The 14,926-nt window shown below is 35.8% G+C and overlaps 1 protein-coding gene across 11 annotated transcripts in view; it reads right to left on the reverse strand.

Annotated features, from left to right (window-relative positions):
- The window catches only part of ANKRD12 (ankyrin repeat domain 12), a 123,628-nt gene that overhangs the window by 41,368 nt on the left and 67,334 nt on the right, over nucleotides 1–14,926 (reverse strand). For 8 of the 11 annotated variants that reach the window (XM_072828731.1, XM_072828726.1, XM_072828732.1 and 5 more), the window contains one exon: nucleotides 9,873–10,020. In XM_072828731.1, the coding sequence (XP_072684832.1) occupies nucleotides 9,873–10,020 (148 nt within the window). Of the gene's footprint in view, nucleotides 1–1,357; nucleotides 1,438–9,872; nucleotides 10,021–14,926 lie in introns of all 11 variants that reach the window. The other 3 variants (XM_072828734.1, XM_072828736.1, XM_072828735.1) reach the window with 1 other exon arrangement.

Raw genomic sequence — 14,926 nt, forward strand, 5'->3', positions numbered from 1 at the left:
AACACCAGTGGGTAATAATGTATCACTGTCTTTTTAAGTTTCTTAATCTGTTTTACAGCAGATGCTAAAAAGTAGCTCATCTATTTGTTACGATGAACCATCTCCTTGCTTAAGCTGAAGTATGCAAGTGAGCAAAGTTTATAGCAGCTGCTTAATAAACAAGGCAAGATTTCTGGCGCCAAAGTAAAATAAGGAAAAGGTGATAACTTTTCTGACAATGACTGGCATTTTCAACTTTGTTCACTGGACACTTTGTTTAAGTAATAAAATCAATGTCTGCAGATTTGCAACAGAATCTCAACTTTGGCAATTAATGAATGTCAGAAAATATGAGGGGGCACTGTGTGACACAGAGTTACCCACTTGTCCATCACCATAATTATGTTTCATGGGCATGATATGGCTCTCTGAATATATGACTGAGTCCTCAGCAGGGTAGCAAGAAGCAATTATCTGTAGCAAACACCATTATTAGACAGAATTTCTGTGAAGGAAGATAATGTGGAATAAGACTGTGGGAAAAGGGCAGAAGTTGGGGGAGGGCAGAAAGACTAAAGAATTATGCAAATTTAAAAGTGCCATACACTTGTATACATAAGCTGTGCTAACCAGGACATGTATTCCTCAAACAACATCATAAATGTTTGATATGCACGACACAGGACAGCTACTCAGTGTAGTCCCTGAACTAAAGGCCTATCTGCAAATTGTTTTTTACTAATCTGTGAAGAAGTGAGGAGCCTGCACCAAAAATGGAAATCAATTATGTCACTAGCACACTGTTTAGTTCAGCTGATATTTCCTCACAGCCTTTTTCCTTTTTGATAAAGGAAGGAACGCACTGATTTACATTCTGGCACAAGCTCCTTATCTTGAGGACCAGTAATAGTTTGTGGAACAGCTACCCTGACCTGTGTAGCCCTGTCATAAAGCACAATACCTGAAGGAATAAACCATATTTAATATGTTGCATATTTAACACTCTTTATTTCCTCCAAATTTATTAATTTCTAAAATTTAATGTCTTGGTTATAGTCTCTAACTTTGCAACACTTAAAGTGTATCTGTATACACTGTATAACTTGGTTATATTCTCTAACTTTGCAACACTTAAAGTGTATCTGTCACATGGATGTGTGATATACCAGATGGGTTAATGACGCTATCAGGTCTTATATATACAAACATCTATGGGCAGTTAAAGTAATTCTTGATTAAATAGTAACACATTCTAAATTTAGATTGGATGAAGTTTGATAAAGTTAAGTCTAACAAGGACCTCATGTAAATTAAGCAATAAATTGGGTATTTTCATCAGTCTTTTTCAGCAACTCCAAAATCTTTGTATGATACTTACTGATGATTTTTGCATCATTCCTTGAGGAACTTTGATCAAGCAATAATTCAGGCACATTCATCATGTGGAAAATAAATATTCTGAAAAATCAATACATAGTTGATGAACACATGAAACAGTCAAAAAATAAAAAAGGTTCTAGAAGACGTGTTTCACTCTAATTAAACACTGAAGTTCAAGTAAGATACCTTTCCCTCTTCCATGGGAAAAATTTGTTGTTAACACCTCTTTCTAATGGAAAGTTTTATAATAAAAGCTGCTTTTTTTTTTACAGCTACTGTTTTCTGAAGAGACCAGAATTAGAGTTTGTAGGCATAATAAATGGGAAAATTAACATGTCATATAAAATTTTTCTAATTTTCAAATCTTGTTTTCTTTTTTTATGAAAGCCAATGTAATTTCGGCTATTATGGTCTTGATATCACATAGCACAAAGACAGTCGAATGAGTTGTAGCTTAAAACTGATAGATGGATTTACAAATATTTTAAAAGTAAAACTGACAGAGGTAGGTGGATGATTATGTTAGTATCTCCATTTTCTTAATCAGCTGTATCTCTAGTACTTAAATAATGCCTAACACATAATGAATGCTCAAAAACAGTTGTTAAATTACTGAACGAAGGAAAAGGAGGAAGAAGAACTGAGGATGACTAACAAGTGATATATGTATAGCTGAATGATGCTATCACCAATTAAGACAGGAAAAACAAGGAAAGTGTAAAATGAGAGAAGTTGTTTGATTCAAGGCTACTGACTTCTGTGGGAATTCTAGGTGGCAATACCCAAAGGTCAGCTAAATATACAGGTTTGAGGTTTAAGAGAAAGCTATGTAATAGAGAGATATTTGAAAGGCCTTACCACACTAATGGCAGTTAAAACTATGAGCATGGATGAAATTTATCTGTGAGATTATGTGTCAAGAGAAGAAGAGTCCAGAAAGTAAAATCTTTGGAAAAACCAACATAAAGGTATATGGGAATGGGGAAGAAATAAAGATGAAATTGTAGAAGGAATTTGAGAAGAAACAGTCCAGGACACTAGATGAAAGCCAGGGGAGAATTACATTCCAAAAAGTAACAGAATTTTAGAAAGAACATGGTCAACACTGTCAAATTCTACAGAAAAACTGAAAAGAGAGCTAAGGGATCTGCAGTTAGATCATCACGTGCAATGTTAGCAAACAGATTCAACAGTGCACAGTCGCTAGGTATATAGCTTTTCAGATTCTACTCCATGCTTATAAGATTTTACACAAATATATGTATATATACAAACATACAGAGGTTTAAAAACATTCATCTTACAAATAAGAGATATTAACATTATTTATCTTGATTTTTCTAACTCAAAAAGATCTTATGAAAATCTCTCCAAGAGCAGTAAGACATGCTTTTTCATGGTACATTAGTCCATTGTATAGCTATCTACCTCAATTTATGCAAGCAATCCCTTATATATCACTATACATTTTTTTTATTTTGTCACTAAAATGTGTTTTAATAAACATGAAATATTCCCAAAGTGTGACTGCTAATTCAAGGAGCATACATATTTTAAAAAACATTTTTATCATGATAAATTTTGAACTTTTAAAAAAATTTATTCACAAGAGATACAGAGAGAGGCAGAAACACAGGCAGAGGGAGAAGCAGGCTCCCTTAAGGGGAGCCCAACACAGAACTCGATCCCAGGACCTCAGGATCATGACCGGAGCCAAAGGCAGACACTCAATCAGTGAGGCACCCAGGTGCCTTGGTAAATTTTGAACTTACACAAAAGTAGACAATGTTATACTGAACCATGTCCATGTACCCAACACTCAGCTAAAAGAGCCAATAATGCTTGACCAATCCATACCTCTATACATCCTATCACTGCATCATTTTGTTTTTTAAAAAGATTATTCATTCATTCGTTCGTTCGTTCGTTCATTCACAAGACACAGAGAGATAGGCAGAAACACAGGCAGAGGGAGAAGCAGTTTCCATAGGGAGCTCGATGTGGGACTTGACCCCAGGATCACACCCTGAGCCAAAGGGAGAGACTCAACCACTGAGCCACCTAGGTGTCTCTCTCTGCATCATTTTGAAGCACATCCCATTCATCGTTATCATTTCACCTAGAAATATTTCAGGATAAAGCTCTAAAAGATAAGAGCTCTTGTAGTTTGTTAGTTGTTGCCAGACTATTTTTCAAAAAGACTATGACAATTCACTTACCTCTCTTTTTATCCCTCCTCTTATTAGGTAACCACTTTTATAAGTTGTTGGTTTAGTTTCCCAGTATTTTTTTTTAAACCTAAGAAAATACACATACTGATGCCCCTTCTAAATGCTTAAATGTCTGCTATAATTTTTCTTTTACCTTGACATGCGAATAATACCTTGGTCAGGTACAGAATTTTTATGGTGCAGTTCTTGTCTCTCAAGATTCTATCTTTCACTGTTACAAGTTAGAAGTCCAATGCCAATTTGACAGTATTCCTTGTAGATAACTTCTTACATTCAGAATGAAGGAAACGGACTAGTATAAGTCTGGGGTGTGTGTATGTGTTTTCATTAAACCATATGGAACTCACTGACCTTTATTTATTTATTCATGGGAGACACAGAGAGAAAGAGGCAGAGACACAGGCAGAGAGAGAAATAGGCTCCATGTAGGAAGCCCAACGTGGGACTCGATCCCGGGACTCCAGGATCACGCCCTGGGCTGAAGGCAGGCGCCAAACTGCTGAGCCACCCAGGCATCCCCTCATTGACCTTTATAATTGATGGACTCAAGCTATCTTCAGCTCAGGAAAGTTTTCTTCTATTTATTTGTGGACTTCACCCGTTTCTTTTCTTCCTTTTAAGTTCCCAAAAATATTATTTACATGTTAGATCTGTTAGGTTTCCTAGATATATTCCCTAAGCTTCTTTTCTTTCAGGATTCTTCTCCTTTGTATTTTTGGTGTGTTGTCAAGATTTATTTTACTTGATTTTCCAGTCTAATAATTTAAGTCCCACAATGATCACTCCTCATTGGTGTTCTGCTTGTATAATCATGGCTTTTATTAGCTGTACCTCATTTCCTTCAAGCTTCAAAGTTCATTTTTACAGTTCAAATTACGTTTCCTTTAGTTTTATTTAGCTGGATTAACATTCTGTTGGTTCAGAATGATCCTTCTCTTGAATTTCAAGGCAATCTTAAAGAGCTGCCTTTCTTGGGATCCCTGGGTGGCGCAGCGGTTTGGTGCCTGCCTTTGGCCCAGGGTGCGATCCTGGAGGCCCGGGATCGAATCCCACGTCGGGCTCCCGGTGCATGGAGCCTGCTTCTCCCTCTGCCTGTGTCTCTGCCCCTCTCTCTCTCTGTGTGACTATCATAAATAAATAAAAATTATAAAAAAAAAAAAAAAAAAAGAGCTGCCTTTGTTAGCACACTAACCCAATGTTGGAATGGTTGAGAAAGCAGCTTTCCTCCTTTCCTCCGAGTTAAGGGACTGCTAATGAGCAGCTGAAGTACCAGGAGGAAGGCTCTCTGGTGTTTGATTCTAGGTGTTCTCAAACTTTCCAATCTCAGTAATGGATGAACTCAGCCTACAGGTTCAGCTATTCCTTGGATTTGTGGAGGCTGAAGAAGAGCCCTGGCATAGTCCCTAAGGGCCAGTAACCACTCCACAAATTCAACAAATACTTAGTGAGCAGTGTCTATGTACTACTTAAGGAGTTTATATCTGGATGAAGAAGAAGTGAAAACATATACTAAAAGGAATGTTGCCACCTTTAAAATTTGGCCTATAGTTTCAGTTTCATTCATTAACATTACCACTCTATAATCAGTCCTATTTTTAGATAGGTGATAGTTTAATAAAAGCACTGGTCATTTCCTAAGTGAAATAAAGGAAATATCACTATTGCTGGTTCTCAAAACTACTGAAAACATATCAGGCTTTTCCTAACACATTAGCTTAAGAATTTATTATTAAAAACCCAAATATATTCTGGATCTTCTTTGCGCCATTTACTGTGACTGAGTTTTGTACAAAATTCCCCCAGAAAAGTATACAAAACACCTGAATACACAATTTTTTAGTCTTAACTCCTTTTAAAGATTTTAATTTTTTCTCCACAGGTTATCCTTGTTCATTTTCATGCAATCTGTCTATTGAACTGAAGCTGTTTGGGTTTCCCACAGTTTAGGTTTTGCTGGATGCAGTTCAGCACATCCCTCTAATCTTGGTATTTCCTGCAAGTTGCAGCTGGATCCTGAGCACTGATAATTGGTATTCTTTTATCAGGGGGCATGGAATATTTTCTTCTTTTTTTAAATTTAATGTTAACTATTGATACTCAATGCTTAAATATATTAAAAATTGGGGGTTGCAAAAACAATTACTCTTCTTTCCTCATTCTTTTGGCTGGGTTAATCTTATAAGAAAATACTTCCTGCCTATAACAAGGTTATCTAGTGATAAAGTTCATATAGATAAGGCAAAACAAATTTTTTCCCATTTCTGCCTAATTTTTAAGATAACAAATTAGTTCTCTGATGATGATGAATTAATTAAAAAATGTATCACTATGGAATCATGGATTTAAATATAGATGATGGGTTTTAAATATCTGTAATTAATACCCTTACTGAAATTCAAACTATCCCATCTTTGGCCAGTGAGAACTGCTCCAAGTTGTCTCCTAAGTCTTTTTGACAAGGCTTTGACAGTTTCCTTGGAATCTGTAATGACAAGATGTTTCAAGCTTATCTTATATATTTCCTGTCCCAGAGAACCAACCATTTTTTTCCAAAATGCTCTGGTTTTCTTTTAGTAGAAAGTATTTCAAGATTATAATCTGGGCATTAGGAATGATTATTGTCATTGCTTTCAGATCTTTTCAATGGACAAAACTAAGAAATGTCATGTTTTAATATATATATTGAATTTCATTTGGAATTAATTTCAAACTCACAAAAAGCCAGAAAGAATACTAAATACTATATATCCTTTACTCAGATTTGCCTATTACAAATAGGCACTCTCTTGCTTTATAATTTGTATTCTCTCTATATATATGCAGGGAAATTATATACATCATGGCTCTTTATCCCTATATACTTCCTAAGTGAATATTTCCTAAGAAATTAGTGTTTCCTAAGACATATAAGAATATTCTTTGTCACCACAGTATAGTTGTCAACTTCATAAATTTACATTGACACAATACTAATCTACTGTCCATATTCCGTTAAACGATCTAATAATGTCCTTTAGAGTCACTTCTCCACTCCCCACTCCAGTATAGTATATAGCCAAGGAACAGGTATTGCCTTTAATTATTACCTCTTTACACAGTCTGGAACATTTCTATCACTTTATGACACTGACATTTCTTAATCTTTCATGGCACTGGTTTTTAAAAAGGAAAAAAACGAGAACATTCTTCATGATCATGCATTCACAATCAGGATGTTATAAAAGTAATGTTATATTCTTCTCATACTACCACATCTGAAGGCACATGATGTGTATCTATCCGTCCCTCTTTTGATGATGTTAAAATTTAATCATAGTTCAGAAAAAAATTTCTCTTCCCTATTATCCCTGTTGTCTCCTCCCCCTTATAAATGTGAAAAGGCCATGTAAATATCCTGCTCTTCATAAAAAAAAATCCCCTCTAGATTATCAGCCATTAGTGAATTCTTGTCTAATAATTTCTACCATAAAGGGTGTAAATGATCAGGTAAAGGTGGGAACTGACTAGGAGAGGGCCTAAGGAACTTTCTGGAGTGACAGAGTCTGTATCTTGATAAGACTGGATCATACAGGTCTACACATTTTCAAAACTCAGAGAATGTTTCATTAAAGAAAGAATTATTAATTTTACAAGTGTAAATATTATCTTATATAATCATACATAGAATACATAAAAATTGTACTCTAGTTAATAAAATGCATGCTGAAGTATTTAGAAATATCTACGACTCATTTTGAAAACATCAAATAAGATTGTGGGTAGATGGATAGGTATGTGATAATGTTATAAAGGCAATATACTAAAAAGTTAATAACTAAAAAATGTAGTTTATAGTGTAGTATAAATGTACCCAGGGTCTTCACTGTATACCTCTTTGAGCTTTGCTGTATGTTTGAACATTTTCATAATAAAATATTGGGATTCTAACTTTTGCACAGCAAAGGAAATAGACAAAATGAAAAGGCAACTAGTGAATGGGAGAAAATATTTGGAAATCATAGCTCATAAAAGTATCCAAAACATATAGAGAACTCATACAACTCAAAGGCAAACAATCCAATTAAAAAATGGGGATGGGAAAGAGAGGAAAAAATAAAACAAGACCAAAATCAGAGAGGGAGACAAACCATAAGAGACCCTTAATCACAGGAAACAAACAGGATTGCTGGAGGGGAGAAAGAAAGGGGACAGGGTAACTGGGTGATGAAAAGTAAGGAGGGCAGGTGATGCAATGAGCAGTGGGTATTACAGAAGACTGATGAATCATTGAACTCCACCTCTGAAACCAATAATACATTAACATATAATGTATTATATATGTTAACTATTGTATTTAAATAAAAAATTTTTTAAAATGGGCAGAGAATATGAATAGACATTTTTCCAAAGAAGACATAGCTATGGCCAACAGTATATAAAAAGATGCTTAATATCACTAATTATCAGGGAAATGCAAACCACAATGAGATATCCCCTTACCCCTGTGAGAATGGCTATTATCAAAAAGACACGAAATAAAGACTATTAGCAAAGATGTGGAGAAAACAGAGCCCTCATGCACTGTTGGTGGGAATGTAAATTAGTTCAATCACTATGGAAAAAGGTATGGAAGTTCCTAAAAAAAATTAAAAATGGAATTACTATTAAGATCCAGCAATTCTACTTTTGAGTATTTATCTGAAGAAACAAAAGTACTAACTGAAAAAGATATATGCACCCCCATGTTCACTATAGCATTATTTACAATAGCCAAGATACAGAAGTAATCTACATATCCATCTATGGATGATGGCTAAAGATGATGTGGTATATGTATATAATATTACTCAGCCATAAAAAAAGAATAAACTCTGCCATTTGTGGTAACACGGACAGACCTTGAGATCATTATGCTAAGTGAAATAAATCAGAGAAAAACAAATACCATATGATTTCACTTATGTGGAATCTAAAAACAAAACAAAACAAAACAAAACAAAAACCAAGCTCATTGATACAGAGAACAGATTATTGGTTGCCAGAGGTGGGCACTGGGCAAAATAGGTGAAAGGGGTCAAAAAGTACAAACTTCCAGTAATAACTAAGTCATGGGGATGTAATGTACAGCATGGTGACTACAGTTAATAATACTGTCCTGCATATTTCAAAGTTGCTAAGACAGATCTTAAAATTCCTTCTCATAAGAAGAAAAAAATTATAACTATGTATGATGGATGTTAACTAGCCTTACTGTAATAATCATTTTGGAATGTATAAACATCAAATCATTACATTGTATACCTGAAACTAATATAATGTTATATGCCAATTATAGTTAAAAAAAAAAAAAAGGAAGGGGAGACCTATCCCTCAAAACTATAGATGTTGGTTTATTGCCTTCTGGCAATGGATGAGATTAAATTAGTATGGTCTGATTTTTATTCCCTTTCATATAAGAAGCACTATTATCTAATTTCTTATAGAAATTCTTTAAACTTTTGTGAGAATATGGCCAGTTATGACTTTTTTTTAAAAGTAGGATCCACATCAGCATTGAACTCAATGTGGAGCTTGAACTCACAACCTGAGATCAAGACCTGAGCTGAAATCAAGAGTCAGATGCTCAACCAACTGAGCCATCTAGGTGGCATCCCAGCCAGTTATGATTCTGAGTCAATTCTTTTTCATTGATTTTTGCCTGAAAACATGAACCCTTCCAATCTGCACATGAAAGACTTTTCTTAATGCAGGAAAGTTTTTTTTCTGTTATATTTTTAACTGTTTATGTTTAAAAGAAAATGGAGTATGCCAAAAGTATTCTGAAACATTCTTTTAAATCTTTTCTTTTTAAAACTGTGTTTGTAAAACTGTGCCCCTACATTGCAACAAAGACCAGAGTTCAACTACCTAAATCAAAGAAGTAAAAATGCAAAGATGACTCATTTATGCCAGGAAAAACAGGAAGGGTTTAGTTTAATAGCTCTCTAATTTATAAAGGAATGAAAGAAGTCAGAGTAGCAGTGCTGATAACTGTTAATGGCGAAAGGTTCTGCAGTAGACTTGAACATGACAGCAGTTTGTGGTGGAGGGTGGCTGGGGGAATCATGAAAACAGAGCAATGACATTATGTTCCCACTTACACAGGGGACATGCAGCAAATACCGAGGTTACTAAATTCATCATTCTTAACAGCTGGCTAGCATTATTCTAAGGAACTCAAACATTTTATGTATTTAAAGAAGAATCAGAATGTTCTACTAAATACCATGTCAAACAGTTAAATGTAGATTATCTGAAACGAACCTGTATAACTTTCATCATCATCAGATAAAGGCACCTCTCTTTTTAGCAGCAATTCCAACTCCTCTGTCTCTGCTACATCCACTGGACGCTCCCCGTGCTTATTAGCTTGAAATGGATTTCCACCGTGACGAAGTAACAGTTTCACTATCTGCAATATTAAACAATAGGAAGATTTAGTCTCTTCAGAGATTGTATCATTTCAACCATTCTCTTGATAACACAGCATCCTTCTGCCTCATCTACTCTGCCTCCCTTCCTCAGTATCTATTCTAAATCATGACTGCTCTCTTCAAGTTCCATTTTCATTGCCCTTCACCCTCCATCTGATGATCTTATCTACTAACAAAAAGATTTCCTCCTTAAAATTTAAGCTGGCCTCTTTGAGTACTAAATCTCATCATTTTTTCTTCCTGTTCCATCATATATTCAATAAATATTTACTGAGGATCTATTAATAAGCACTGCTCCAAGTTTCACAGATAAATCAATGCACAAGAATAACAAGCTTCTTGGTCTCATAATGTATATTCTAGAGGGAGTCTCAAAAGAAGTATTATCCTTCTGTGTAAGGCTAATATCACTACCAATGCTCTTAATCTTCTCCCAGGAATTTAAACTACCCAGAACTCACATGATTTACTCAGAGAACCAATGAATCTTAGACTTTAAGGCCCTCATCACTTTCATGGTTGCTTTACAGGGTCCTGGATCTAATTTTGTATTCATTACTTTGACATTTTCTTAAGCCCTCTCCTCCCCTTCCAAATAAAGTAAGCTGTGGCCTCCACAGGCCAAAAGCTCCAAAAGCTTTTGCCTGGTTAGTCATCATTTCATTTCTTTTGTTTGTTGCATTTATCCTCTTCCTTCTATGTTTTTAAACCTCTTTCTGATTGGCTCCTTTCTATGTTTTAAACCTCTTTCTGATTGGAAAGCCAGTCTTTCCAGTTCATGTCTCTTTCACCTTAAAAGAACAGGTGGCATTAAGAAAAGAAACGAAACAGATATTCCCATAGAAAGCTATATTCCCCTCCTCTAGCTAAATCTTCTTTCCTTTACAGTCAAGCTTCTGGGGAGTATTCACCTTTGCAGCCTTGACTATCAGCTCTTCAGGTTCTTCTACCTACAAAATTATGCTACCATCAGTCCTATGAAATGTGTCTCCTAAGATCTGCAAAGATCTAAGCCAGTGATTGTTTCCCTAGGTCTCTGTCCTTGATTCACTGTCTCATGCTCTAGCCTACATCATCTATTTGGAGATCTCACCCATTCTGTTTGAAAATGATTGACAATTAGGCAATTCATTCGTTTTCATTCTTCTGCTTGCTTTTTCTCAGCTCTCTTTCTTGAACTCCAAACACAAACATCCTGGATATATCTAGATGAGTGTATTTGCATTTCAATATAACAGCTGAAACCAACAGGTCCCAAACAGACTTCATTAAACCTGCACCTTATCTTTTATCTATTTCCATTCTCAGTGACTAGCACCAAAATATATGCACCAAAGTCAGAAAGCTGAGAATCATCATTGACTTGTTTTTCACTCCTAGTTTACTTCAAATAGGTAGCCAAGTATTATTAATTCTGCTTCCTCACTGTCTCTTTGTTTTCATCTTCTATTTTTGTTCACATTACTGTGTTCCATCATATGTAAATCTATACTTATAATTAACACATTTCTCTCCTTATTCTAGATCACAAATGCCATGTGTCATCAAGTATTTATTCCCAACACATATTTATGGTACTTTCTGGTATTCAGGAAATAAATCCTATCTTTTTAAAGAAACAATATTAAACAAGGTATTATAAATTAGGAATTCCTAACAAATGAAAAAATATTTAAGAATAACGGAGACTCATATTGAATAATGGAGTATTTTTTTCTGGACTACGAAAGAATAAACTATCAATGTTGAAAAAATCTGAACTGTAAGAATGTATAAAGAATACAAATTACTCATAATCCCAACTGTTAGTATTTTATCTCCCTTTTTTCTTACTAATGTTAATCAAATTACACATACTTTTGATTTTAAAAGATCAACTAGCTTTTCAAGGCCACTGGGGAAGAACTCTCTCCAAAACATATCTTCATATACTCGAGTAACAGATTTTAAGTTTGCTGCTTCCATATTTTTCAGTTTTAGGCACTGCCTATTTTACAATGGAAGATGTGGATTCAGCTGCTCTTCACCAACTCTCATCCCCTCTCCCCCCATACACATACATTTCCCTTCCTCCTAGTTTTCCAATAGTATGTATTGCTTGTGCATTAAGACTAATAAAAATGTTGAGTCAAGCAGTGCACTATGATTAAATTTCCATTCTTACACAACTACATTTTTCCCCATGGGGTTAAATGCCTTGATTTTTCATTTGCTCAGTTTTCCACATAATCATCTTTTTTTTTTTTTTTTTATTTATGATAGTCACGGAGAATGAGAGAGAGAGAGAGAGAGAGAGAGGGGCAGAGACACAGGCAGAGGGAGAAGCAGGCTCCATGCACTGGGAGCCCGACGTGGGATTCGATCCTGGGTCTCCAGGATTGCGCCCTGGGCCAAAGGCAGGCGCTAAACCGCTGCGCCACCCAGGGATCCCCACATAATCATCTTTAATTCATCTCCCATTCTGCTACAAGTACAGATCTCTTTGATTCAATATACTATCATTTTTTGTTGTTGTTAGGGACTTCCTCCTCCAAATCTTCTAATATGCTCTAAAATGGACCGGTTGTTCTCTAAATTTGCTTTCCAGATGTTACTTCCCTTCATCCTATCATCCCAGAAGTAGCCTTCCCTCAATTCTGTGTTGGATTCTTTAGATCTTATGTTCTTTTCTGAATTACTCTCATTTTGCTAAATCACCAACTTCAGATAATTCCTAAGTAAAGATTTTTCACATGTCAGGAAATACTTTATTCCATCTTCACTTGATTAATACTTAGTCTGGATAAAGGACAACTTTCCCTCCAAATTTGAAGGCATCACTCCATTATCTTCTATCTTCCAGTGTCGTTAATGAAAAGTCTGATGCCATTCTGATTTTTTTTTTTTTTTTTTACCTTACACATAATGATTTATTTTTTCTCTCTGTACACTTCAGGACGTTATTTGCCCCTACTGTTCTGAAATTCCAGGATAAATGCATTTAAAAAAAAAAAAAAGATTTGAGAGAGAGAGAGAGAGAGAGAAAGAGAGAGAAAGAGAGACCGACCAGGAGGGACAGAGGGAGAAGGGGAGCAGACATCTTGCTGAGTAGGGAGACTGATGTGGGGTTCTATCCGAGGACCCTGAGATCATGACTCGAGCTGAAACAAAAGTTGGACACTCAACCGACTGAAACACCAGGTGCACACCCCCCCCCCCCATGATAAATGTATTTGACCTTGGTCTTCTTACATCCATGTGCTGAGCATTAAACTGCCCTTTCAATATGAAGACCCAACTTCCTCCAGTTCTAGGAAAATTTCTAGTTTTATTTGATAATGTCCCTTCTATGTTTTCACTGTTCTGTCTTCAAAGAACTCTTACTAAGATACTAGATCTCCTGAAGTAATCATTTTTCTCATTTCACCTTTATCTTTTTGCTTCCTGGTTTCTGGGAGACTTCCTCAACACAAGTGACCCTTGAACAATGTGGAGTTAGGGATGCTGACCCCTGTGTAGCCAAATATCTATGTGCAACTTTGGACTCCCCAAGAGCTTAATTACTAAGGGCCTACTACTAACTGGAAGCCCCAGCAATTGTATCAGTAGTAAACACACATTTTGTGTGTTATTTTGCATCATATGCTGTATTCTTACAATAAAGTAAGGTAGAGGAAAAATACATGTACAGTACTGTATCTCATTTATTGAAAAAAAAATCTGCAAGTAAGTGGCCCCATGCAGTTGAAATCTGTGTTAGTCAAGGGTCAACTGTAACCCACTTTTCATTTTTGCTACCATATTATTAATTTCCAAGAGGTTTTTTTCCTTCATTGACTGTTCCTTGTTTAACACATTCAGGTCTTATTTCATAGCTACAATAAACTCTTATCTTTTGGGGGAAACTGATGGATTTTTGGGAGGTTCCTCATGGCATTATCCTGTCCTCCAAGTTCCTACTTTTCTTTTTGCTTATTTTGGTCTTTGCCATCTATATTAAAGGCTTTTTTCAAATCCAGGTGGATCACTGGCTGTCCACACATAAGAATAAGACACTAAAAAACTGACAGATGGACTTCATGCTAATTCTCATATGATAGGACTATTTCATCAGACTCCCCTCTTGCCTAGTTCAATTTCCCGTGGAGAAATCTTTCAACTCATGCCTAAAAACTGTAAGCCTTACTGTCAGCATTGTGGTTGCTGAAAGGAGGCTGAGGTCTTAATGTTTAGTATGTTTTACTTAATTAACTTACACTTAATCCTTACTCTCACTTACTTTTATGGTATGTCAGTCCAGAATATATGGTTCATATCTATCTGGACATCAACCTCCTTTTATCTGCCAGAGTGGAGAGGTGTAGTCATCTGGTTATATAATGTTACTAAGGGACAAAAAGACTTTGATTCATTTCTCTTCTTTACAGTCCTAACATAACAGGCACTTCTAGAAGTACCACCAGAAAGTGGGATACTTCCGGGTACCACCAATTCCTAAACTTTATATGCTTTCTTGGATTCTGTGTTGGAATGGCTTTGGTTTCAGTTTTCTTTGATTTTCTAAACCAGGGGTTGGCAAATTTGGTCTATAAGCCAAATCTGGCCAGCCACTGAAGAATTGTTTTTATATTCTTTTAAAATACTTTAGGGGTGCCTGGGTGACTTGGTCGATTGAGTGACTGACTCTTGATTTTGGCTCAGGTCATGATCTCAGGGTTGTGAGATCGAGTCCCATGCTGGGCTCTCTGTAGGGCATGGAGTCTGCTTAAGATTACTTCTCTCTCCTTCTCCCTCTGCTATTTTAAAAAGGATTCATAAAGGAAAATTAGTTCAGAGGAAGAGAATGGGAAAAAAAGTGAGGAGAAAGGAAGGGATGGTGGAGGCGGCATGTAGCCAACAAAATCT

Source organism: Canis lupus, chromosome 6, assembly GCF_048164855.1.
Source record: "Canis lupus baileyi chromosome 6, mCanLup2.hap1, whole genome shotgun sequence".
Classification (NCBI taxonomy): domain Eukaryota; kingdom Metazoa; phylum Chordata; class Mammalia; order Carnivora; family Canidae; genus Canis; species Canis lupus.